The following is a 26,274-nucleotide window of genomic DNA, read 5'->3' as shown; positions in this document are numbered from 1 at the left end:
TTAACGTAGCCTGTATAGTGCCATGTGAAATACTAAATGCGAAGCATTTCTTAGCGAACTTCGGCGACATTGAGTATATATATATATATATATATATATATATATATATATATATATATATATATATATATGTATATATGTAGATTAATATGTATATATGTATATGTATATATGTAGATTAATATGTATATATGTATATGTATATATGTATATTAATATGTATATATATATACGACTTCCCTCTCACTTGGCCGTTTCGATAATCGTATCAACACCAAACTTCGTATGGCATAACATGGATGTATGGAGCACACATTTGATTAGTCATAACATGAAAATCGTGGCATGTTTGCAACGAATGTGATGATTTAAATTTCATGGCTCTGCAGCTTTTGCGGTGCTTTCGTTCACATGGCATGTTGCAAAACTGGTATGGTATGACATGACTGCATGCCGAACACAAGCGACCAACCCTAACATAAAAGTCCTGGCATGCGTGTCACGTAACGACATGACTACACGCCACGCTCTTGATGTGCTCGCGGCCATTTCGCTAGCGCCATATATACTAAATTTGGTATTACAGTAAGTGAATAAATCACGAAGGTATGTGACATGTGCAAAAACGATAATCATGTGATGCGTGTCATGTAACATCATCACTACATGCCACGTTCATCATGCGCTGGCGGCCGTTTCGCTAGCTTCACTTATGCCAAATTTCGTATTACGGGACGTGAATGAATGAAGAAGGTAGGATACTTGTGCAAACATGATAAACATGAGATGCATGTCAGGTACAACATGACTACATCCTACGCTCATGATGCGCTCGCAGCCGTTTCGTTAGCCCCACATGTACGAAACTCGGTATTACACGACGCGAACGGACGACATAGGTAAATGACACATCCAAGCAGTATCATCGTGATATGCGTGTCATGTAACATGACTACATACCACACTCATGATTGACTAGCAGCCGTTTCGCTAGCTTCACAAATGCCAAATGTTGTATTTCATGACGTCAATGGATGACGAAGGTACGTGACTGGTGCAAACATGAAAATATGAGATGTGTGTCATTTGAGACTATGATTACATACCACAGTCAAGGCGCCAATACATATCGACGTGACGCGGTGCGCGTGCCCGCCGGCGTTCATTTCCTCGCGTCAAGTTGGCGTTGCCACGCCAGACGCCGGTCTTGCCATATACTCGCAAACGCGCGCCGGGCTGTGTTGCTTTGATTCATGTGCGTTTCAGCGCGTCCGGCGGCCATCCGTCACGAAAAGAGGGACACTCTGTGCTGTCTGAGTAACACATCGACACGAAATGCAGCACGTCGAATTTGCCGGCGGGCCACGCCAACGGATGCCGGTCGCGCTGGTCACGCCTGGCGTCAGACTATAGAGTGATCGCGTTTTGCTAAGGTTGCGTAGCTTTGCCCAGCGTGCGCGTGCGTGAACGCTTCATTGAAGTATATTGGGCCATTCATGATGCGCTCGCGCCCGTTTTGCTAACTCCACATAAACTAAACTTGATGTTACGTGAAGTGAATTGATTACGAAAGTATATGACTAGTGTAAACATGATAACGCTGACAAGCGTGTCCGTTAGGAAAATGACAAAATACCACGCGCATAACTTGCTTGCGACCGTTTTGCTAGCTCCACGTATACTAAATTAGGCATCACGTGACTTGAATAGATGACGAAGGTAAACGACATATCGAAACATGAAAATCATGACCCGTAGGTCATGTACGCTATCAATTACCTCCACCTCGTAACATTTGTTGATTTTAGAGGGACATATCAGGCTTCCTCATTCGTGCTTCGCATATCTTCAATTCCCACTGTACGTGTGATCTGCCAATTTTTTTCCTTGGTCACAATTGTCAACCATATCAGAACAGTTTTCAGCCCAGACGTGTAGTTTGAGCCTTCTTTTTGGAGAAATAGTCATTGACAGAGTGTGTATTATTGAAAGAACAGTAACTTTCGTCAGGCTGTAATTTGTCAAAAAATTGATTACATCATTTGATACTAATAATTTTGATTGAGTAAAACCGCTAAGGACCACTTCTCGCTACTATAAGATTAGATTATTCATGATGTGCTTTTTGTTATTTGCAGGCTCTGGATATTTGCATATTTCAGTACAGCCACAGAGCTTGCCTCCATTCAAGATATTCTGAGGAACCCAGACAGGCGACAGCGCTTAAGCCTACTGTTTGCACCACTCGGTCACAAATGTGGAGCCACACTCTGTGCGGATCATATATCCTCTCTTCATATATCAGGCAACAACTCAGTGGAACTTCCGCTTCATTTGGCTCAAGAATTTGGCGTTTACCTGGCTTCGACGTGCAGTCTGCGACAGCTGCGCATGCTATTTGAAGCGCCTCCTGATCAGGCACGATGCATCCTAGAAGGAATTGCAAAGAATACAAGCATCCAACAGCTACAGATAGAGAGTACGTGTTTCGCACATTGAAAAGAGCCAGCGCTATTAAGTATTAAGTTTTTTAATCACTGTGGACGGCATCTCCCTATCTGTTTTAAGGATTTCGTGTATGCGGTGAATATGGGCTGAATAATGTTTGTTACTTTCCTGTCAGGACAAGCAACACAGTTTTACGAAGTGCTACTAATATCGTCGTAACTATGACACGATTTCAAAACGCAGCATATAAGTAGGTTCTAACTGAACTGCGTTTGAGACAAGAAGAAACCAGAAACTGCAGCCCATCTAGCCTTTGCCTCTCAGTTCAGGCTTTTCCCCTAGTGAGAGCCAACTTATGCAGCTTTATGGCGAGCTTAATTAACAGACTTCGTGCAATCTAATGCAGCTAAACCAAAGGAATGTATAAAGATCGCGCCATACAGCAAGCGCGAGCAATAGTATATACACTGCAGTTAACCAGTATCAGTAACCTGTATAAAAGCTAAAATTGTACGTGTCAGTCTCATAGCTAGACGGCTAGTATTCCGCTCTGATTGACATATATGTTTACACGGTATTTGTGCGAAGTTGATAGAACGCTCTCGCAGATAGCGTCCAAGGTCTCGGTTTATTTTAGCGGAGTACAACTGGTGTGAATCTCGTTTGAGGCAGCTACACACGGATTGTACAGTGATTCAAGAGAAGATTTCAAGGTTGCCTCAAAATTTTGTTTCCACCAAACGTTCTCCGTTGGGAGGTCACGAGTCTAAATCAGCCATTTTGATAGCTATTATTACTGTAACCACAATTTGATGTGCTTACTTTATTCCCAGTATGCATATCTAAATACTAAAATGAAAACGAAGGAGTGTGAGGGGAAAGGGGCAAAACACAGCACACAAGAAAAACGGCCAAGATTAATTCATCTGACTTTTAATTTTATTTTACCAAAATCAAGCTCAGTTCAGTGCCATGCCTACGGGGCATCTGGTACTATGAACAGATCTGCATAATAAACAAAAAAGATATTCACGAAGAATTGGAGAACATTTGGCTATTGTCTTTTAAGTGTCGGCGTTTTGAAATGACTAAACTCTAGGATCACCAACCCGTGAAATGCGACAGTTAAATTATTGAAACATTTTTTGCTAAACCTACGTTTTTAGCGACATGTCGGTGCACATATAGAGCTGCTAACCTCTGGTCTGCTGGAACATGCCAGCTTGCCGAGATCAATAACACATTTCATTCGCAAATATATTTGACCACGAATTAGGCATCTGTCTTACCACTCTCAAGTTCCTTACACTTCGTTACAAATAGTCTAGTAAAACGGCTAGCTCTCAAATAATATATAGCTCTTTTGGGTAATATCAATTATGACAATGATGTGTAATTCAGGGCCACAATTTGTGTTTGAGCTGCACAGTCACATATTAGCCCCTTTTATTTGCCTGTTTTATTTGTAGGATTCTTCGTGAAGAATAGTGACTGGGCACTCTTGACCAACTGGCTAACCAACAATCGGCGTGTGTACAGCTTCGAGGTGCCACCTCCTGCAATCGGTCATGAGGCCCTGGTCGACCCTTTGGTCGAGTGCTTACAGGATAACTACTGCGTCACTACAGTCAAAATTGATGACGTTTTCTTAGGACAAACACCATGGACAAAAGTAAAGCAAATGGTAAGGTGACAGTGAGCGATGCATAAAACGAACGCTTCATGCAAACGTGCTTATTATATATTGATTGTTGCTTTTGTTTAGAAAACCTCCACTAAGTCTGCACAAACAATTGGGTTGCAGAGAGGAGTACTAAATGAAGTCTAAATAAAAAGGAACCAAACATATCTTAAAGAATACAGTGCGTATCATATAGAATGTATGATTGAAAGTTTGCTGACCCAATAGCTTGAAGGCACCCCATAACACTTTTCGAAGTAACAAGAAAAGAATTTGATGCCTCAAATATCGACCACCGCAAATTCTCTTTTTAGAATTAAAGCATGACCTGTGTGAGACGTATTTCATACACGGGTATGGCCATCTGTCTTCTCTGGTCCCAACGAGTGCGCCGAGCAAGGAAGAGTATCACGGGGAAAAAAATCCTGGCATGTGGCCCATCACGACCTTTAGAGTTTTTTGTTTTCTCTAAACGCGCGCTTTACCTTCGGAGTGATCGCGAGTGTTCGTGGAGACACGTGGCGGCGTCCCGTGACGGGCGCAGTAACTACCCTCACCACGATGCTGAAATCAGCCAAAAATGGCCGTGTATTGTAGCATATGACATGGTTAATTCAATATATGGCATCATTTTGTAAAGAGAAGATGAAGCGCCATTAAGCTGCTGACAGGTAATTGTAGGTACTTTAACGCGTGCTGCGTTATTTATTTTTTTATTTTCCAAATACTGTTAGCCTTTCGGCTGTTACAGGGGTGGGACATACTAAGAATGTCAAACATCAATACATTCAAATCATACAGCAATTCAAACAGCAACCCTTGAACTTGGACTATAATGTAGGGCTTGCGTATTCTCGGAGCCTCGACTACCGATTGGCCGCTATTTTTACCACGTAGAAAAAGTGTCGCAGGGCCCACTGAAGAAACGACATGTATAAAGAAAATAAAATGTGGAATGAAGGGTACTTATCAGCCTCGAACGATTCCTTCACTCGGTAATTGTGATCTATACATTGGAGGATTTCACTACCAGGAAGTGGTACCGTGAAGGTGACAGCTTTTGCTGATGACATCAAGTTGTATTGGTAGACCGCGGGCTGTTTATCCCATAGCATACGACTTTTTGCTTGAGTATGGGACTTTTTTCAGGTGCTGTGTTAAAATTTTCAAAATGTGGATATTTTTTCAATATTTTCCCAGACGCCTGCCTAAGTGCATTTTTTGCTCTTCAAAAAAGTGACTCCATTCGCATTCTGGTACTTGATTATACCTGCTATGGCATATCATAATATGCTGCAGCCTCCTTGTGGGATTCAGTAGTGAAAGATGTAGAAAGACATGACCAGTAAGCACAAGAGTATTTCCCAATGCTTGAAATGAGGCACTCTGCACAGACTGTCCATATCTGATATCGTACAGCCCCCATTACAAATAACTAGGTCGTTGAAACCCCTCAGTGGCTCAGTTTTTCGGTCAGGTGCATTGATTGATTGATTTATTACTTGTTATGTGTAGTTTAATGTCCCAAAACCACCATATAATTATAAGAAACGCCGTAGTGAAGGGCTCCAGACATTTTGACCACCTGGGGTTTTTTATCGTGCGCCGAAATCTTAGCACACGGGCCTACATTTTTGCCTCCATCAAAAATGCAGCCGCCGCAGCCGGAATTCGATCCCGTTACCTGCGGGTCAGCAGCCAAGTACCTTAGCCACTAGACCACGGCCGCTGGGCTTTGGTCAGGTGTAACAGAGCTTGTTTGCCGAGCAGCACTTGGGCGACCGTGCAATGGCAGTGGATTTACATTCTCAATCATGTCTGTTAGCTACCGGCTGCTTACCCAACCTCTGTTTTTGTTTTCTAATTAAATGTTTACTACTACTACTACTACTACTACTTACCCTGCGATTCTTCGCTTGTTTCACGGCAATCAGAGCCCTGCGCATGATCTTGCCAGCTATTTCTTAAGTAAAAAGTTGCGCTATTTACTACCAGATACACAGCTTAATTGTGCACCGCAAGCCCTTAACGTGCCTGCATTTTACTCCACAGCAGTAGCATTTTATCGAAACACGCAGCAGGTTTGTCCCCATGTGAACATTCTAGAAAGCGATATTTTAGATACAACAGCAGCTCTTCTGCATCCTCTGGTTCCTCTAGCCCGTCAAGCTCGATTTAAACATGTCTCATTGAACGCTATTACGGCATCGTTTTTGCCAGGCCATCTCCGTGACTTGTGGCGGATCGGATGGAGAGTACTCCAAACACAAGACAGGCTAGAGAAGTGGGGCATGGTCCTGTCTTCCGCTTGTCCTAACTGCCTGTTACAAAAATATAACCAGCATATGCTGTTGCAATGTGTCATTGCAAAGATGTTGTGGAAGAACGTTCACACTGATTTCCGAGGCCTAGGTGTTATTCGCTGTCACATTTGGTCACAGCTCGCGTAGTCACTTTTCGCGCCTTTTGATAGCTTTGGGAGCTCCTAAATGCAAAGCATATCTTAGCCAACTTCGACGTCTTGAACGTATCTATCTATCTATCTATCTATCTATCTATCTATCTATCTATCTATCTATCTATCTATCTATCTATCTATCTATCTATTTATTTATCTATTTATTTATCTATTTATCTATCTATCTATCTATTTATCTATTTATTTATCTGTTTATCTATTTATTTATCTATTTATCTATTTATTTATCTATTTATCTATCTATTTATCTATTTATCTATGTATGTATCTATATCTATGTATGTATCTATTTGTCCGCCTACGGCTTCGGGCTCTTCTTTCCATTTCGATAATGCTATCGATACCAAACTTATGACTTAAAGTTATTGAATGGAGAAAATATTTGATTAGTCAGAACATGAAAATCTTGACATGTGTGTCATGAATGCCATGATTTACATTTCATGATCTACTGCTCTTGCGGTGGTTTCGTTCACATGGAAAGTTGCAAAACTGGTATGGTATGGCATGATTCTAACAGAATCTAACATGAAAACATGACATATGTGTCTTGTAACAACATGACTGCATGCCACGCTCATAATGTGCTCACGGCCATTTCGCTAGTGTCCCATATACAAAATTTGGTATTAAAGTACGTGAATGGATGAACAAGGTGTGATACTTGTGAAGACATGATAAACATGAGATGCGTGTCATGTAGCAATATGACTACATGCTACGCTCATGATGCGCTTGTGGCTGTTTCGCTAGCTTCAAGTGTACCTATTTTGGTATGACGCGAAAGGCCGACATAGGCTATACATCAAAACATGATAATCACGACATGCGCGTCATGTAACATGACTAAATACCATACTGATGATGCGCTCGCGGCTGTTTCGCTAGCTTCACATATGCAAATTTTGGTATTACGTAACGCCAATGAATGACAAAGGTATGTGACTGGTGCAAAATAATAATCATAAGATGCGTATCATGTGAGAACATGACTGCATGCCACAGTCAAGGCACCAATACATTTCGTCATGACGCGGTGTGCGTGCTAGCCGGCGTTGATTTCGTCACTTCACGGCGCGGTCGTTGCCACGCCAGGTGCCATACAATCGCAGGCGCGCGTCGCGCTGCGTTTCTTTGACGCGCGCACGTTTCAGCGTGTCCGGCGTCCATCTGTCACGAAAACAGGGAGACTGTGTTGTCTGGGTAACGCATCGGCGTGAATTGCAGCATGTTGCATGTGGCGCCGGTTGCCGTCGGGCCGCGCCAACGGACGCTGCTCGCACCTGGCGTCAGACTAGAGTGTTCGCGTTTTGCTCAAGTAGCATTGCTGTGCCCAGCGTCAACGCTACATTAGAGTATACTGAGTCCTTCATGATACGCTCGCGGACATTTTGCCAGCTTCATATATACCAAATTTGGTGTTACGTGATGTCAATGGATGACCAAATATTTGACTGGTGCAAACATAATAATCCTGAGACGCGTGTTTTGTAAGAACTTGACAATATACCAAGCTTATAGCGTGCTCGCGGCCATTTCGCTAACTCCACATATACTACATTTGGTATCACGTGATATGAATAGATGACGAAGGTAAACGACACATCCAAAGATGCTAATCATGACACGCATATCAGCGATTCCCACCCCATGTGGGATCTGTCTTTTTTTTGTTTGTGGAGATTGGTGCAAAGCTGTTGCTTTAGGTCATCGTGGTCGTGCTGTCTTTCCAATTTTGGGGCGCTCATATTCTGAACTACTATCATTTCTGTCAGAGGAATGGTTCTTTCTTGAGGAGGATGAATATCTTTACTAATGGTAGGACCGCTTCCTGTCCGTAGTTGATCGAGACCTTCGGTCGGTTTTCTACCTGGCCTGGATCCTATAGCCAGTTTACCTGTTAGTGTCTGATTAGTACATGCGATTTCTATGTCTTGGGGTATTTACTATTTCTATGTCTTGGGGTATGCCCCGTATGCGTGGGTGTTTTTGTACATATGCACACTTCTTTCTAACGCTGTAAATATGTAAATTACACGCATCTCGATACCTGTTTTATTTGCTAACATCTTCACCAAGTCTGTACATATATTATCATATACACTGCGCATATTGTGAGCAGTGCTTATATGTAGTTGATGCAGGGATTAGTAACACGTGCTAGGGACACCCTGTAGACTTGGACACATTTGCTTGAAGGTTTCTTGTATGTTCTCATTTGTGGTTTGTTCGTTATTGTGCTTGTTGCATAGATACTGGTTCTACAGGTTTGTAGCGTTCACAATCATTTCTTTTTTGAAACACAGAAACTTGCTGGCAGACGCTGCCTCCCTGAGGCGTGCGAAGGCGAAGCGTATATATATATATATATATATATATATATATATATATATATATATATATATATGGTGAAGAGATTTATTAGCCGTTAAGGACAGCGACGAGAAAGCGTGAAGAACCCTCCAGCGATAGGCACAGCAGCAACGAACCGAAGCACGAGCCGAGAGAGCTGGACGTTGGCGATGCTGCTTGCCGCAGGCACATCTTCTTCTTCACAATCGCCCCCGCTGTGAAAGGAGTCAACCTGGCGACCTAAAAAGTTTTAGGGAAAGGCTCATGATACGGTTTCAGGCGGGAAACATGGACGATGTCACGTGCACGCCGGCACATATCATCCGATCAGGAAACTTGCCCAATTAGGCAATTAACCGGAGAGGTTTTCTCTAAAACGGGGTAAGGCCCCTCGTAACGAGGGACAAGTTTCGATGAGAGTCCCGGAGTTTGGTATGGGATGGAAAGCCACACAATAGACCCTGGGGCATAGCTGGGATCTTGAAGAGAGGTGCTACGGTTTTCTTTCTGGCGTTGCTGCTCCTCCGAGGCGAACGCACGAGTGAGCTGACCGCATTCTTCGGCTCATCGAGGAGCATCGGAGATGAACACTCGGAATCGTCAGGATTGTAGGGAAATGGAGTATCAATTGTATGGGAAGGGTCGCGTCCGTAAAGAAGAAAGAGAGGTGAAAATCCTGTGTGTATTTGTATTGAAGTATTATATGCGAATGTGACGTATGGAAGAACACGTTCTCAGTTGCTATGATCAGATACCATGTACACTGGGAGCATATCACCCAGCATTCAGTTAAACCGTTCCGTTAGCCCGTTAGCCTGCGGGTGGTATGCTGTCATTTTCAGGTGAATGACGTGGCATTCCGAAAGCAGATCTTCGATGAACTCGGAGGGGAAAGCGCGGCCTCTGTCACTAAGGAGCTCTCGAAATGTGCCATGTCGAAGGATAAAGCGACGTAAAATGAAAGAGGCGACATCCTGAGCGGTAGCACTTGACAAAGCAGCTCTTTCGGCGTAGCATGTTAGATGGTCGACCACCACGATGATCCACCGATTGCCATCTGGTGTCAATGGAAGGGGGCCGTAGAGGTAAACGCCAACGTGATCAAATGACTTGGCAGGGCACGGAAGTGGCTGCAATTCGCCAGTCACACGTAGCGGTGTTGATTTGTGTCACTGGCAGTCAGGACAGATCTGCACGAACTTGCGTACAAAAGTGTGTATGCCGCGCCAGTAATAGCAATGGCGAAGGCGTTGATATGTTTTAAACACCCCGGCGTGGTTGAATTGTGAATCGTCGTGAAGAGAGGCGCATACTTGCGCCTCTCTTCACGACGTAAATTGCGGGGAAGGACCAGTAGCCTCTGGCGGCCATCCGGAGTGTATTTGCGACGATGAAGAAGTTGATCGCGGATGGCAAATCGGAAAGCATGACGTCGGAGAGATTGAGATACCGGAAGGTTGGGCGTGCCGGATAGATATTCGAGAAGAGATGCGATCCATGAATCACGAGGTTCGGTGGCAATCGAGTCAAGATTTTGCGATGACAAGGTCTGGAGGCAAGTGTTTCCGCACGTCGGATCTGGTGGCAAAGGTGAGCGGGACAGGGCGTCAGCGTCAGAGTGTTTGCGTCCGCAGTGGTAAACGACGCGAATGTCGTACTCCTGGATGCGGACTGCTCATCGCCAGAAGAGTCTTTCAGCGTGGAGAGCCAGCAAAGCGCATGGTGATCAGCTACTAGATCGAACGGGCGGCCGTATAAGTACGGCCGGAGCATTCCAAGCGCTCACATCAGAGTCACACTCTTTTTCTGCACACTGTAATTAGTTTCGGCTTTCGTCAGAGTGCGGCCGGCGTATGCTACAAAAACAGCGCCTAGCCCATCGCCGCTAGCGTCGGTGTGCACTTCGGTAGGAGCCGTCGGGTCGAAGTGGCGAAGAATAGGTGGGGAGGAAAGCAGACGGCGCAGAGTAGTGAAGGCAACGTAACATGCAGGGGACCAGGAGATGAGGTTCACGTCACTGCGAAGAAGCTGGGTTAATGGTGACATCATGGATGTGAAATTGCGAACAAAGCGCCGGAAATAAGAGCATGGGCCAACAAAACTGCGAAGTTCCTTTATGGTCGTCGGCTTGGGAAATTCTGCGACTGCTCGATGATTTGCTGGGTCAGGTTATACGCCGTGCTTGGACACAATATGGCCTACGATGACGAGCTCGCGTACAGCGAAGCGGCATTTTTTTAGGTTAAGCTGCAGGCCAGCGTAGGTCAGACAAGTCAAGCCGTGTCTGAGGCGAAGGAGGTTCGTAGAAAAGTCGTGCGAGAAAACCTCGACATTGTCGAGATTGCAGAGGCACATATTCCACTTGAGGCCGCGAAGCGTATTATTCATAAGTTGTTCAAACGTGGTAGGCACGTTACAAAGCCCAAAGGGCATGACGTTAAACTCGTATAGTCCGTCAGGTGTAATAAATGTAGTTTTTTTGGCGATCGGCCTCAGCCATTGAAACTTGCCAGTAGCCAGACCGCAAATTTAGCGACGAGAAGAATTTCGCTCCATGAAGGGTGTCAATGGCGTCATCAATGCGCGGCAAAGGATATATACGTCCATGCGGGTTATCTTATTCAAACGAAGATAGTCCAGGCAAAATCAGATAGATCCGTCTTCCTTACGCACCAGGACGACAAGAGACGCGTGGGGACTGTGAGATGGTCGAATGACGTCTCTACGGAGCATATTGTTACGTGAAGGAGACTGACTCAGAGGGGTAGTCACCGATGTATTTACAGACGGTTAGGCGAGCAGCGCCAGCCAAACAGATTAGCTCGTGCCAGTCTATCTGCTTCGTCTTCTTCAGCTCCATGCACTGGCACGTAGCATGACCCCCGGCGGCGGAGGCACCGTCCCGGTGCTTTAAAGGTCGTTATCTGACGCATTATTGTAGGGCTTGATCCGCGAGACGTGTACGATATCACTGGGCCGCATAGTAGATGATGATGGGCAGATGGGGCTGATCTCATAGGTGACAGGTGTTACTTGACGCAATATACGATAGGGTCCCGTGTAATGAGACAGAAGTTTTTCGGATAGGCCCAGCGATGAGGGGACCAGAGTAAAACGAGGATACCGGGAGCGAAATGTACGTCTCTATGTTCCGCATCGTACCGACGGCATTGGTTGGTTTGCGACGCCATCAGCCGAGCGCGAGCGAGCTGACGGGCATGATCGGCTCGCGCAATCGCGTCGCGGGCATACTCGCTGGTGGACGAGGTGTGAGCTGAGATGACTGTGTCCAGTGGTAAAGTCGGCTCTCTTCCGTACAATAAGTAGAACGGCGAAAAGCCCGCTGTGTCGTGACGGGATGAATTATACGCGAAAGTTGCGTAGGGTAAGGCAAGGTCCCAGTCTCGGTGGTCGGGCGACACGTACATAGCGAGCATATTTGTTAAAGTGCGGTTAAATCGTTCCGTAAGGCCGTTTGTTTGAGGGTGGTAAGCGGTTGTCAGTGTGTGTTGCGTCGAACAAGAACGCAGAATGTCGGCGATGACTTGGGATAAAAATGTACGGCCACGGTCTGTGAGAAGCTGTCTCGGCGCACCGTGAATCAATATAACGTCCCGTAACAAGAAGTCAGCGACGTCGGTTGCACAGCTGGTCGGTAGAGCTCGCGTAATAGCGTAGCGTGTAGCGTAGTCTGTGATAACGGCTATCCATTTGTTTCCCAATGTTGATGTGGGAAAAGGACCAAGCAGGTCTAACCCAACACGGTAAAATGGTTCCGCGGGTATGTCAATTGGTTGAAGATGGCCAGCGGGTAGCAGCGATGGTGTCTTACGACGTTGGCATAGGTCACATGTGGCGACGTATCGGCGTACCGAACGAGCAAGGCCTGGCCAGAAAAAACGGCGCCGGACGCGCTCGTACGTGCGGGATACGCCAAGGTGTCCAGCCGTGGGAGCGTCGTGAAGTTCGGTGAGAACACAGCGGCGCAAATGCTTAGGCACAACAATGAGAAGGTCGGGCCCGTCTAGTCGGAAATTGCGACGGTATAGCACACCCTTTTGAATGACAAAGTAGCGGACGGAAGCATCATTTGTGGAGGATTCCATACGGCTGATGATGTCAAGCAGCTCTGGATCACGCTTCTGTTCTTCCCCAATATTAAGGAAGTCGGACACTGACAAGATAGAGTTCTCCGTGGGCTCGTCAGTGTCCTCAGGATCGTCGACAGGGTACCGGGAGAGGCAATCGGCATCACGGTGTAGGTGGCCAGATTTGTAGACCACCGAATAGGAAAACTCTTGGAGGCGCAAAGCCCAGCGACCAAGGCGGCCTGATGGATCTTTCAGAGAGTTCAGCCAGCAGAGTGCGTGGTGGTCGGTAACTACCGAAAATGGGCGTCCGTATAGATAAGGTCGAAATTTCGCTACCGCCCATACAAGAGCCAAGCACTCACGCTCTGTTATCGAATAGTTACGTTCAGGGGCGGATAGGAGGCGGCTGGCATATGCAATAACGCAATCATGGCCATATTGTTTCTGAGCCAGCACTGCACCAATGCCATGCCCACTTGCATCTGTACGGATTTCCGTAGGGGCAGCAGGGTTGAAGTGTGCCAGAATCGGAGGGGTAGTGAGAAGAGCGACGAGAGTCGAGAACGCAGAAGCCTCTTCGGAGCCCCATGAAAACGGGACTTCTTTCTTGAGGAGCTGCATAAGCGGCCTCGCTATGTGCGCAAAATTTTTCACGAAGCGTCGGAAGTAGGAGCATAGTCCGATAAAGCTGCGTACATCCTTCGCAGATCGTGGTACAGGAAAGTTTTTGACGGCGCTGATTTTTGCCGGGTCTGGTTGTACACCGTTGGCGTCTACTAAATGGCCAAGCACTGTGATTTGATGGCGTCCAAAGTGACATTTGGACGAGTTGAGCTGCAGGCCAGCGCGACGGAAGATTCCCAGGATGGCTGAGAGGCGCTCTATGTGAGTTTCAAACGTTGGTGAAAAGACGATGACGTCGTCCAAGTAGCACAAACATGTGGACCATTTGAATCCTCTGAGCAGGGAGTCCATCATTCGTTCGAAGGTGGCTGGAGCGTTACAAAGGCCGAAGGGCATGACCTTGAACTGATATAGGCCATCGGGGGTGATGAATGCAGTCTTTTCACGGTCCATTTCATCTACCTCTATCTGCCAGTAGCCGGAACGAAGGTCTATGGAGGAAAAATAGTGGGACCCATAGAGGTAATCAAGCGCATCATCTATTCGTGGCAGAGGGTAGACGTCTTTTTTGGTAATTTTGTTTAGGTGTCGATAATCCACACAGAAACGCCATGCACCGTCTTTCTTGCGGACTAGCACTACAGGAGAAGCCCAAGAACTGCAAGATGGCTCAATGATGTCCTTGGTGAGCATTTTGTCGACCTCACTTTGGATGATGTGACGCTCGGCCGCCGACACCCGATATGGGCGCCTATGAATAGGATGCTCATTACCAGTGTTTATGCGGTGGCTCATACCGGTAGCTTTCCCCAACGGACGGCCGCTGATGTCAAATACGTCGATGTAGGACAGCAGAACCCGGTGGAGCTCATCAGTCTGCTGCGGTGTTAAGTTGGAAGCGATCATCGAAGTAATAGCGCTGTCGGAGCAAGTGACAGACTGATGTTGAGCGTGGGGTTCAGAAGGGGCGGCCATCGCGAAAACATCTACCGCATTGTCTTCTAAGGTGCAGAGCAACGCTAAAGACAACCCTTGCGGCAAAACTTGAGGTGTCAAGCTAAAGTTGACAACTGGGAGGCACGTAGAATTTCCTGCGACGGACAGAATGGTGTGCGGTAATGTAATGCCACGGCTTATGAGAACATCGGTGATAGGGGTCAGAACATAGTCACCGTCGGGAACTGGTGGTATTGAGACGAGCTCTATGTAGGTCAGTGTCTGTGGAGGGAGGCGCGCGTGTCCCGTTGTGCAGAGGCGACTCGGCCGTTGTGTAAGAGGTTCTGTTGCGGGCAAGTGTAGACGGAGCGTACTGGTCGAACAGTCTATGAGGGCAGAATGCGCGGATAGGAAGTCGAGGCCTAAGATTACGTCGTGGGGGCATTTATCAAGGACGGTGAAGAGAACAACTGTGTGCCGATCCGCAATGCTCACACGAGCGGAGCACATTCCAACGATCGATGCTATGCCACCATCCGCAACACGGACGAACTGGGTGGTCGCAGGTGTGAGAACCTTCTTGAGCTTGCGGCGAAAATCACTCGTCATCACGGAAAGTTGGGCGCCGGTGTCGACAAGAGCAGTGACATGTAGGCCGTCTACTTGTACGTCTATGAGGTTCCGATTTGTCGGTATCGTCAAAAGAGAATTTTCGGTCAGTCCGAGCGATGCAGCGCCACCTCCGGGGGCTGCAACGCTTAGTTTTCCGTCGGAGAACCTCGTGGGAAGGCGGGGGAAGATGGTCGGCGGGGCTGTGGAGAACGAGACTGGCGACGTTGGGGGGATGGAGAGCGGGAGTAGCGGCGTTCAGAAGCAGGTTCCTGGGCAAAATGGTCGCGGTTGGTCTCATGGCGATAGGCAGGACGTGCATATAAGGGACGAGAGGACGGTTGTGCAGGAGGACCCCAGCGACTTCTGCAATGGCGAGAAATGTGCCCGATTCTGTGACACGAGAAGCATATCGGCTTGTCATCGTGTGTTCGCCATGCGGACGGATTACGGAACGTTGAGGGAGAGCCGGTCGGGAAGGGACGTGCAGGCGTGTATCGGGGCTGGTAGTCGGTGCGGGTAGGCGGTGAGATAGAGTGAATTCCCAAGCTGGCGATTTCCTGCCGGACGACTGCTTGAATGAGAGGCAACGTAATTGGCGGAGAGGGGTCAGGGGACGGACGTTGTTCCCACCTTAGCTGGAGCAGCCGCTTCAAGCTCCCGCCTGACGATTCGCGTCAAGTTGTCACAGTTGTCTGGTGGATGATATGTGTCGAGACATGAGGACGTCGCAGTGGTGTTCGGGAGGCGCTGGAACTGATGGGAGATGCGTCTGCTTTTAGCTTGTTGGAACCGGCGGCATTCTTGAATGATGGCATCAACAGACGACACATTGTTGAATACCAACAAGTTGAACGCATCATCGGCGATACCCTTTAGGATATGGGCAACTTTTTCAGGTTCAGACATATTTTCGTCAGCTTGGCGGCATAGTGAAAGGACAGCCTGAATATAACCGATGTAGGGCTCCGTGGAAGATTGTGCGCGAGTCAACAACTCATTTTTCGCAGCTTCACGACGACCAGAGATGTTGCCAAAAAGCTCACGGATCTCACCCCGCACCTCCACCAAATATGTTACGTGAAGGAGACTGACTCAGAGGGGTAGTCACCGATGTATTTACAGACGGCTAGGCGAGCAGCGCCAGCCAAACAGATTAGCTCGTGCCAGTCTATCTGCTTCGTCTTCTTCAGCTCCATGCACTGGCACGTAGCAATATCTTCAACTTGATCATTGATGACGCAACGCTATTCAGTGGGGATACGGTATGGTCTTTGACGCAATGGCTGGTGTAGGCCGGTGTCAACATAATATTTGACTTGCGGCGTGTGGCCTAGTTAAGGTTGCGACACACCTGAAAAATTCCAGATTTATGCACAAGATTAGGCAGGTCGGCATGTTCGGTGGGAGTGGGGGTTTCGGCGGTGGCGCTGGAAAACGTATTGTCACGATGAGTCACAAGTACTGGGGGATTTATTAAACCACCAGGTAGCTAGCACTAGGACGATGTGTTAGTCGTGGCTGGCTCTCGAGCAGAGAAGAAGCGCGCGATCTTCTTTATTCCTCCATATTGAGAACCGCTCATGCTGTCAACCCACTACGTGCTGGTGGCATTATCCCCCCCTACTGAAAAGAAAAAAAACAATACCAAAAAGAGGAAAAAAAAAGTACATAGCAGCACCGCGATGCTACTACATAGGCACGTGAGAAAAACTCGGAAAATCGAATAAAGTGAAAGTAGAAATCGAAGAGCGTGCCAATATAGGAAACGTCAATGAACGAGAAAGCAAGTTCACAAAAATAAACAAAAAACACAAAGAATGCTGTACGGTAAAGGAAAAGTTACGAACAAGGCGCAATAAATTGTTTCATGCGCAACACATGAACGACGTCCGGCCTCAGTCGTGTCCTGCTCTGTGCATGGGGTGTTGAGTCCGGAACCACTTTGTAGTTCACGTCACTAACGCGGCGTAACACTTTATATGGGTCAAATACCGGCTCAGTAAATTTTCACTAAGGCCACGGCGGCAGACGGGCGTCCACACCCAAACTTGATCTCCGGGGCACTTCTCTGTGGCGGGTGTTATAGCGTCGTGCATCTTCCCGCTGTTGCTGGCTGATGTGCAGTCGCGTGAGCTGCCGGGCTTCCTCAGCACGCTCTGCGAATTCTTCGGTGTCAGTTGCCAACTCGTCTTCGTCTTGACACGGTAGCATTGAGTCTAGCATGGTCTGCACTTCGCGGCCGTAGAGAAGCCGAAATGGCGTGAATCGCGTGGTCCCTTGCATGGCGATATTATACGCGAAGGTCACGTAAGGTAAGATCCGGTCCCATGTTTTGTGCTGTACGTCGATGTGCATTGAGATCATGTCTGCGAGGGTATTATTCAGTCGTTCGGTAAGTCCGTTGGTTTGCGGGTGGTACGCAGTTGTCCTTCGGTGTCTGGTGTTGCTCAGTTTGAAAACTTCGTCCGTAAGATGCGCCGTGAATGCCCTCCCTGTGTCCGTTATTATACTGGAAGGAGCACTGTGTCGTAACACGATGTGGCGCATGAAAAAGTGTGCTACCTCAGAAGTCGTGGCTCGTGGGATCGCCTGCGTCTCAGCGTAGCGTGTCAAATAGTCGATCGCGACAATCGCCCATTTGTTGCTGTCCGCAGACAGGGAAAATGGCCCGAGAATGTCCATGCCGACTTGGTCGAACGACGTGCAGGGTGCTTCAATGGGCTGAAGCAAACCAGCTGGCTTAACAGATGGTTGCTTTCGGCACTGACATTCCCGAGAGCTCTTGACGTACTTCTTGACGCTTGCTGAAAGTCCTGGCCAATAGTACCTCTCGCTCACTCTGGCAAGTGTCCTTGAGTAGCCCAGGTGACCGGATGTGGGTTCGTCATTGCAAGCGAAGAGGACGTCGTCTCGCATGTCTCGAGGAACCACCAGGAGGTAAGAGCGATTGTTCGAACGAGCGTTCTTCTTGTAGAGCACACCGTCTCGTAGACAGAACGACGTCAACGAGCGGGATAAATGACGTGGTATGATTGCGTTCTGGCCCTCTAACGGATCAATGATTGGACGAATCTCTGCATCATCTCGCTGCCGTTTTCTCAAGTCTGATGCACTAACGGCGCCCAGAAAGCCTTCGTCTTCCTCTGCTTCCTGACTGACGACATGAAGGGGTGCGCGTGACAGTGTGTCAGCGTCTTCATGCTTACGGCCGCACTTATGGACGATGGTGACGTCAAATTCCTGCAGCCGCAAGCTCCACCGTGCTAGCTAACCTGAAGGGTCGCGCAGGCTTGCCAATCAACAGAGCGCGTGATGGTCCGTCACTATCTTCAAGGGACGACCATAAAGGTACGGGCGGAACTTGGTGATTGCCCACACGACTGCGAGGCACTCTTTCTCCGTAGTGGAATAATTTGCCTCGGCACGGGATAGAGAGCGGCTGGTGTAGGCTATCACTTTTTTGATGTCTTCTTGACGCTGAACGAGCACTGCACAAAGCCCAATGTTACTAGCGTCGGTATAGACCTCCGTGTCAGCATCATCGTCGAAATGAGCAAGAACGGGCGCTGATTGCATGCGCTGTTGCAGCTCATCAAAAGCTGCTTGTTGCTCGTTTTCCCAGACAAACGGCGTGTCGTCCCTTGTGAGACGAGTCAGAGGTTCTGCTATCGGTGAAAAGCCAAGAATGAACCGACGATAGTAGGCGCACAAACCAAGGAAGCGCCGGATTGCTTTTTTATCGACAGGAGCTGGTAATTCGGCAACAGCGGCAAGCTTGTCCGGATCGGGCCGGATTACTTTGGCGCTAACTAAATGTCCAAGAAATTTTAGCTCTTTATAGCCGAAGTGGCACTTATGTGGCTTTAGTGTGAGGTCTGCCAATCGGATAGCCTCCAGCACGCTGCACAGGCCGTGAAGGTGCTGCTCAAACGTGGTCGAGAAGACCACCACATCATCAAGGTAGACAATACAAGTCTGCCACTTGAGCCCAGTGAGGACAGTGTCCATCATTCGCTAGAAAGTTGCGGGTGCTGAACACAAGCCAAAAGGGAGCATGCGAAATCGGTGTAGGCCGCCTGGAGTCACGAAGGCTGTTTTCTCACGGTCTCGCTGATCTACCTCGATTGGCCAATACCCGCTTTTGAGATCAAGAGAAGTGAAATAATGGGCACGACGAAGTCTCTCCAGTGAATCGTCGATACGCGGCAGCGGATACACATTCTTTTTCGTCACGTTGTTAAGCTTTCGGTAGTCGACGCAGAAGCGTAGCGATCCGTTCATTTTGAAAAGTGCGACTGGAGATGACCACGGGCTGTTAGATGGTTCAATAACGCCATCGTCAAGCATCTCGCTGACTTGCGTACGTATCGCTTCACGTTCTTTGGCCGAAACGCGGTAGGGGTTCTGGTGTATCCGGCGTGCGTCCTCGTACGTGATGATTCTGTGTTGAGTCATGGACGTCTCGCCGATCTTTGAGCAACTTGCGAAGCAAGACCTGAACTCGAACAAGAGCGCTCGTAGCGCAGTCTGGTTAACGGTGGAAAGATAAGGATTGATGTCAATATTACTCATTGACGTGTCGGCGGTATCCACTAGTTCCGACATGAGACAGTTGGTGACGTTTGCTACTTCGTGGGCAAGCGCTATCGAAGTGCCACGGAAAAGATGTCGATGCTCGTCGCTAAAGTTGGTTACGAGCGATTCATATCGGCCATCACGAAGAAGTATTACACTTCTAGCTACACAAATGCCTTGCTGCAGGAGGTGTTCTAAATTTGTCTCAGCCACCACATCGCCATCGCCCAAACCACAGCATGTTACGTCGACTAGAACACTTGCTCGTGGAGGAAGCGTAACGCTCTGTTCAGAAATACGGAGTACGTCGACACGCCTTCCACCATCCTGCACGTTGATTGCTCGCTGGGCTGAGAACGTGACGCGGCGCTCTTGCAGATGAATGATAGCTCCATTTTGCTGTATAAAGTCAACTCCTAGAATGACGTCACGGGAACATTCGCGTAGAACAAGGCAGCTTGCTACGAATGTATACCCTTGAATCTGCACTCTAGTTGTGCAGGCACCCAGTGGAGTAACGACGTGGCCACCAGCTGTCCGAATCTGCGAGTTATGCCACGGCGTGATGACTTTTTTTAGCTGCGTTGTCAGTTTCCCGCTCAGTATGGAATAGTCTATGCCGGTGTCCACTAACGCTATAATTGCACAACCATCAATTGTCACTGCTATGTCGAGTGAAAGTCGGCCGTCCTTTGCAGCAGTATGTGATGTCGGACCGGTTTCTGTACAGTTCAGCGTCAATAGGAGTTCTTCAGCGCTTCGAAGTTCAGCGACCCCGCCCCCAGAGGTCGCTTGGGCTACTTTTCCCGGGGGGGCTGGGAGACCGTGTGGTAGAATACCGCTTGGGCGTTGATGAAAATCGCCTCGGTGATGGCGAGCGTGACTGGCGCCCGGCAGACGGTGGTGCATGCTGCTGGGAGAGGTAGTTTTCGATGTCTCGCGGTCTCTGGCTGTAACGAGGTGGCGGTGAGTACGCAGAGAAGCCGCGAAGCCCAAGACGGCGATATGGGCACTGGCGGTACAAGTGATCAGCTTCTCCGCAGTGAAAGCACAGAGGCCGGCGATCAGGTGTGCGCCAAACATCAGACTTCCGAGGAGACGAACGCCGATCGTCGATGTACAGAACTGGTTGCACTGAACGATGGGCGACAGAAGCACCAGAGACAAAGGCCAACGGTGGTAGCGTGTACGTGCCTTCGTAGTACGGTATGTGCTGCGCTGACTGTAGTGAAACAGTAGGAACAGGATGGACCAATAATGGCGGGCGATGCAGCAGGGCGTTTCAAGGCTTCCGCATAGGTTATCTCACGACGGTATTCAGCTGGAGCTGGCACAGCTGTATCAGGAGGCAAGGTGTCCCGGAGGGCCTGGTGCAGCTCAACCTTGATCACAGTTGCAATATAGCTAACTGTAGGATCAGGTGTTACACCAGCCTTTTGTAACTCTTCACTTACTATATCACGGATGAGTTCACGTAGACAGTCGTTGTTGGTACTAGTGGCGGTGAAAATGTCCGCAGTAAACATGCCACTGACTTGCCTGTCGTCTTGGCTGGATCGCTGCTGCAGCATTTTTTCCATTGTCACGGCCTTGGACAAGAACTCCGCGACCGTCTTCGGAGGGCTTCGCACGAGGCCAGCAAAAAGCTGGTCCTTGACACCGCGCATCAAGTGACGCAACTTTTTGTCCTCCGTCATTCTTGAATCGGCCCGTCGGAAGAGGCGCGTCATGTCTCAGACGTACGTGGTCACAGTTTCGTTTGGCGACTGGACGCGGGCAAGAATAGCTCGTTCAGCTCTTTCTTGGCGGTCAGTGCTGGCATATGTCTGCAGAAGTCTACGAGAGAATTCGGGCCACGTCGTGAGCTGCTTCTCTCGGTTTTGATACCACGTACGTGCTACGTGCCCCGTCTTCGAGATAGTAGACACGACCTAGTTTCGCCGCGTCCTCCCACTGATTCAAGGTGGCTGCGCGCTCAAAATCCGCCAACCAGTCCTCGACGTCCTCGTGCTCCGAGCCATGCAACGTCGCCGGTGCGCGTGGGCTTTCCGACGTATCGCGGCTCGACGTCGTGCTTCCCGTGCCGGTTGCCGAGGTTTGCACCGAAGCGCTGGTCATATTTGTCGACGTGGTGGGAGCAGTATCGTCGGCTTCCGGAGGCAATCCCCTGATTCGGTGGCTGGTCCGATGCACGGGAGTATTGACTGGCACTGGACTCGTATCGAGGCTTCCTGGTGGGAGGGGGGTCTGCAGCACTCGTGAGACTACCCAGCACTTCCACCAGTTTGTCACAATGAGTCACAAGTACTGAAGGATTTATTAAACTACCAGGTAGCTAGCACTAGGACGATGCGTCAGTCGTGGCTGGCTCTCGAGCGGAGAAGAAGCGCGCGATCTTCTTTTTTGCTCCAGATTGAGAGCCGCTCTTGCTGTACACCCACTACGTGCTGGTGGTAGTATCTTTAGATGACTCTTCGAGTGCCGACAGTAATTTTGTGTGGTCGCTGTAGTCATCCGGGACATCAATCAAAGACGGAGGGTCGAGATCGTGCACGCGGCTGAGACATTCTCCCGCAAGCAATGGGACAGGTGTGGAAAGCGGATTGAGTATAAACATATTGCTTCTTCCGGCAGCAAGGTCAATCGTTGCGAAATGCAGCGGCAGAGCTCGAGGACTAGTGAAAATATTGCAAGGCTTAAGACTGTAGCGTCGGTGTAGGCATTGCATAAAACGGGAACAAGTGCAACATTTTGAGGTGGAAATCGGTATCTTCATGCACGAACAACTTCGGCAGCTGATGAAGAGCGTCAAGTAATGGGACATCACAAAAAGGTGAAAACTCAACTTCAGAGCATGCGCAGTCGATGACGGCGTTATGGCGGGATAGCAAGTCCCACCCGAAGATGACGTCATGCGAACAGACAGCGAGAATAATAAAGTCCACGATGTATAGAATGCCTTCGATGGACACGCTTGCAGTGCACGCTGCGAGAGGCGTTACTTGCTGTGCAATTGCGATGTAAAGCGACAGTCTCGAAAGCGGCGTCGTGACTTTGCCCAATAAACGGCAGACATTAGCAGCAATAACAGAAACAGCGGTATCGGTGTCCACAAAGGCAAAAGTACAATAACCTTCAACAGTTACTGCGACCACGTTAGCAGTAGAGGGGCGCAAGGGCTTACAGTTGGAAAAGGGCACAGTTCTTGCCTCTTGAACTGCGGTGCTTAGTTTTCCTGGTCATAGGGTCCGGGCCGGCGACGCATGGGGGAGGGCGATTGCCGACGAGGAGAGGATGCACGTGGCGTCACGAAGCCGGGGTCGTCAGGAGGCGCATAGCGAGGTGACGAGACTGGCCCGTATTAGGCGAAGGGTTGGCTGCCGGGTTGCTGAAGCAACAGTGAATTGTCAGGCAGAGTGTCGAAACTGGAGTGACTCACCACCACCCTGAGGCTGCCGAGTGAGAGTGCGTTGTTTCTTGAACTCGTCGTAGCTCTTACACAAGCTGACGATTTCGGAAACTGTGCTAGGATTCCTAGCCAGGAGCATTTGAAATGCGCCGTCGTCGAAGCCCTTCAGGATGTGTTTGATCTTGTCAGATTCGGGCATGGTGTCATTCGCACGTCGAGAAAGGTCGACGACGTGCCCAATGTCGCTGGTAAAGCTTTCGCCAGTCTGCTGGGAGCGGACGCGCAAGCTCTTTTCCGCCTGCTGCTCGCGGACAGCTGGCTGACCGAACACTTCAGCGCATGACGTCTTGAAGACGCTCCATGTGGGGTTGTTATGTTTGTCGTTGTTAAACCACAATTCGGCGACGTCAGTGAGATAAAATATGACGTGGCCCAGCTTGTCGGCTTCATCTCACTTATTATTGGCGCTCACCAGTTCGTAGTGCTCGAGCCAGTCTTCGACACCGGTCCCATCCGCACCACTGAAGAACTTCAGGTTCCGTATCCCATAGATGGCCAGGGCAGTTGAACTGGGGCGAAGGTGCCAATCGAGTGGCGTTGTCAGTCATGGCGTGCGGTAGCGTGCGGCGTCGCAGCTCCTGGGTATAGCGACGGGGATTAACAGCACATCCACCAAATGTGAAGAGGTTTATTAGCCGTTAAGGACAGCAACGAGATAGCGTGAAGAACCGTCTAGCAATCAGCAAAGCAACGAACCGAAGCACGAGCCGAGAGAGCCGGTCGTTGGCGATGCTCCTTGCTGAAGGCACATCTTCTTCTTCAGTATATATATATATATATATATATATATATATATATATATATATATATATATATATATATATATATATAATATATATATATGTGTGTGTGTGTATGTGTGTGTGTGTGTGTGTTGAAAGAGCGAGAGAGAAGGATGCACACGTGGAATGAGGAAGAGAGCAGAACGGTAGCTTTGGTTAGCAGACGCTATCTGCGTCGGCGTTTGTCACTGGTCCCGTTAATTAGGGAGGCAATCATCGAGATAATTGCAAGGGCTGCTGTGTTGGCTCCCGAATCGCATGACGAAAGTGCGCAATATTCAGAATTGGTCCCCTTGATGCGCAAACAAACGCCGCATGTGGTGCAAAGAACGAGACAGAGCCGAGAGCTGAAAACAAAACAAAAATAAATGTCAAAATACAGCAGGACAAACAATACACAAACATGCACAAGCGGCAATAATTTAATACATCACCAATCACAAGATACTCCGCACGACAGGCTACACTACACAAGATACACTAAATAAACCGGGCACAAACAACACGCGCTACAATGCAATATCATGCATTACCTGAACAAGACACTCATAGATTGAAGTGGTCGTCAAACATACTGATTCCAAAGCTTTTGGAAGAAAGATTGAACGATTCCTTTCAAGGAAACACTCCCTGAAAGTCCAGCGCCGGTTGTCGTCCGAGGTGATTCTTGCAGGAAACTCTCGCGTCGTCAAATGTACGCACGCGAATGAATAAGAAAACCTCGACAGTAACGCGTCTGCCACTACGTGCTGCGACGGCAGAACACGTCTTCGCCCACGAGAGGTAAACACTCACTCTTTTTCGGCTTGTAAGACAGGCATTCACGCGCAGGTGGAAAGCACACTTCTTTGCCTCTGCTATTTTCTTATATGCACTAGCCACTGAGTCCCCGAAATTTCGAGCCGTTCTGTTTTTACGCCACACAGTCCATGCTCTGGAAAGGGCCTTTTGTAACGTGACGCTACTCTGCAGCACAACACCCCTTCCTTCGAGATGTTTCTAGAGATCGCTCGGCGATACAAGCGAAGACGTTGGTCGGCGTGGCGGCGGCGCTTCCGAGGCGCGCGTGCGGCGTCTTTTGATGTTAATTTCTTCTTTGCTCCAGCTATTGTCGCGTTTATCTGGCGCCTCGATTTCACGTAGCGGTTAAAGTTCGAAGGCGCGTGCTTTGTTGAGCGCTCGTTTGTTGATTGATTGATATGTGGGGTTTAACGTCCCAAAACCACCATATGATCATGAGAGACGCCGTAGTGAAGAGCTCCGGAAATTATGACCACCTGGGGTTCATTAACGTGCAGCTAAAGAGCGCTCGTTTGTTACAGCGTTGCCAGGGGAGATGGGGAACGGACGCTCATGTGCATTGAAGGTCGTAACGCCGCACATGAAATTGAGGTCGACCTTAAACTTCTTCGCATTTAGTAGATAGATAGATAGATAGATAGATAGATAAATAAATATAGACAGATAGATAGATAATGAAAAAATATTGCTCGTGCATGAGCAGTTGTGACTTTGCAAGCTGTTTATTGTCCACAAATGCCTGGGCGTATTACGTCCCAAACAAACGATGTGTTTACGAGAGACACCGCGATGCAGGGCCATCTGTGGTCTTTTGACGTGCACCGACATCCGGCGGGGCGCGGGCTCGCATCGTTTCGCATCTGCCGAAGCGCCACCACCGCATCCGGGATGGAACCCGTGACCTTCGCGTCAGCAGGAGAGCAGCAAAACACTGCTCAACGGCGGCAGATTGAACTAAAAGAGAAAAATCGTGACACAATTTTCTGTTCTAATGGACACGGGGTCAGGGTAAAATTGCATTGATGGCCAGATCTGCTGTTTTAACACCAGAAGCTTTGAAGTCTCTGACAGCAATAGATATTTCGAATTATTGCCTGATTTATCCACTGTGTGCGACATAAAAGAACTTTGAGGTGGCTCTTCACTACATATTGTATGTTAGCGTGAATAATTCATTGATTCCTAATCACGACGGGTTTCTTACTGGACGCTCAACTAACTCAAATTCTTGCTAGTTTCATGGCGCGAATTTCCCCGACTATTTCTCAAAGAGCATACGTTGATGTAGTTCAGTGTGACCTGTGTAGGGCTGATGATGTAGTCAGTCACTCACTGTTCTTGGTTGAATTTGCAAACTTTGTTTCTTGATTCGCTCGTTGGAAATCTCCTGCACATCTATCTGCTTAATTGATTATGATATGTTG

At 48.5% G+C, this 26,274-nt stretch overlaps 1 protein-coding gene across 3 annotated transcripts in view; it reads left to right on the top strand.

Annotated features, from left to right (window-relative positions):
• The window catches only part of LOC119169832 (uncharacterized), an 80,782-nt gene that overhangs the window by 40,294 nt on the left and 14,214 nt on the right, over window positions 1-26,274 (top strand). For all 3 annotated transcript variants that reach the window (XM_075886605.1, XM_075886604.1, XM_075886603.1), the window contains 2 exons: window positions 2,139-2,479; window positions 3,918-4,132. In XM_075886605.1, the coding sequence (XP_075742720.1) occupies window positions 2,139-2,479; window positions 3,918-4,132 (556 nt within the window). The remainder of the gene's footprint in view (window positions 1-2,138; window positions 2,480-3,917; window positions 4,133-26,274) is intronic.

Source organism: Rhipicephalus microplus, chromosome 2 (assembly GCF_043290135.1).
Source record: "Rhipicephalus microplus isolate Deutch F79 chromosome 2, USDA_Rmic, whole genome shotgun sequence".
NCBI classification, from domain to species: Eukaryota; Metazoa; Arthropoda; class Arachnida; order Ixodida; family Ixodidae; genus Rhipicephalus; species Rhipicephalus microplus.
The sequence above is the reverse complement of the archived record's forward strand: the minus strand, read 5'-3'. Positions and strand labels throughout refer to the sequence as shown.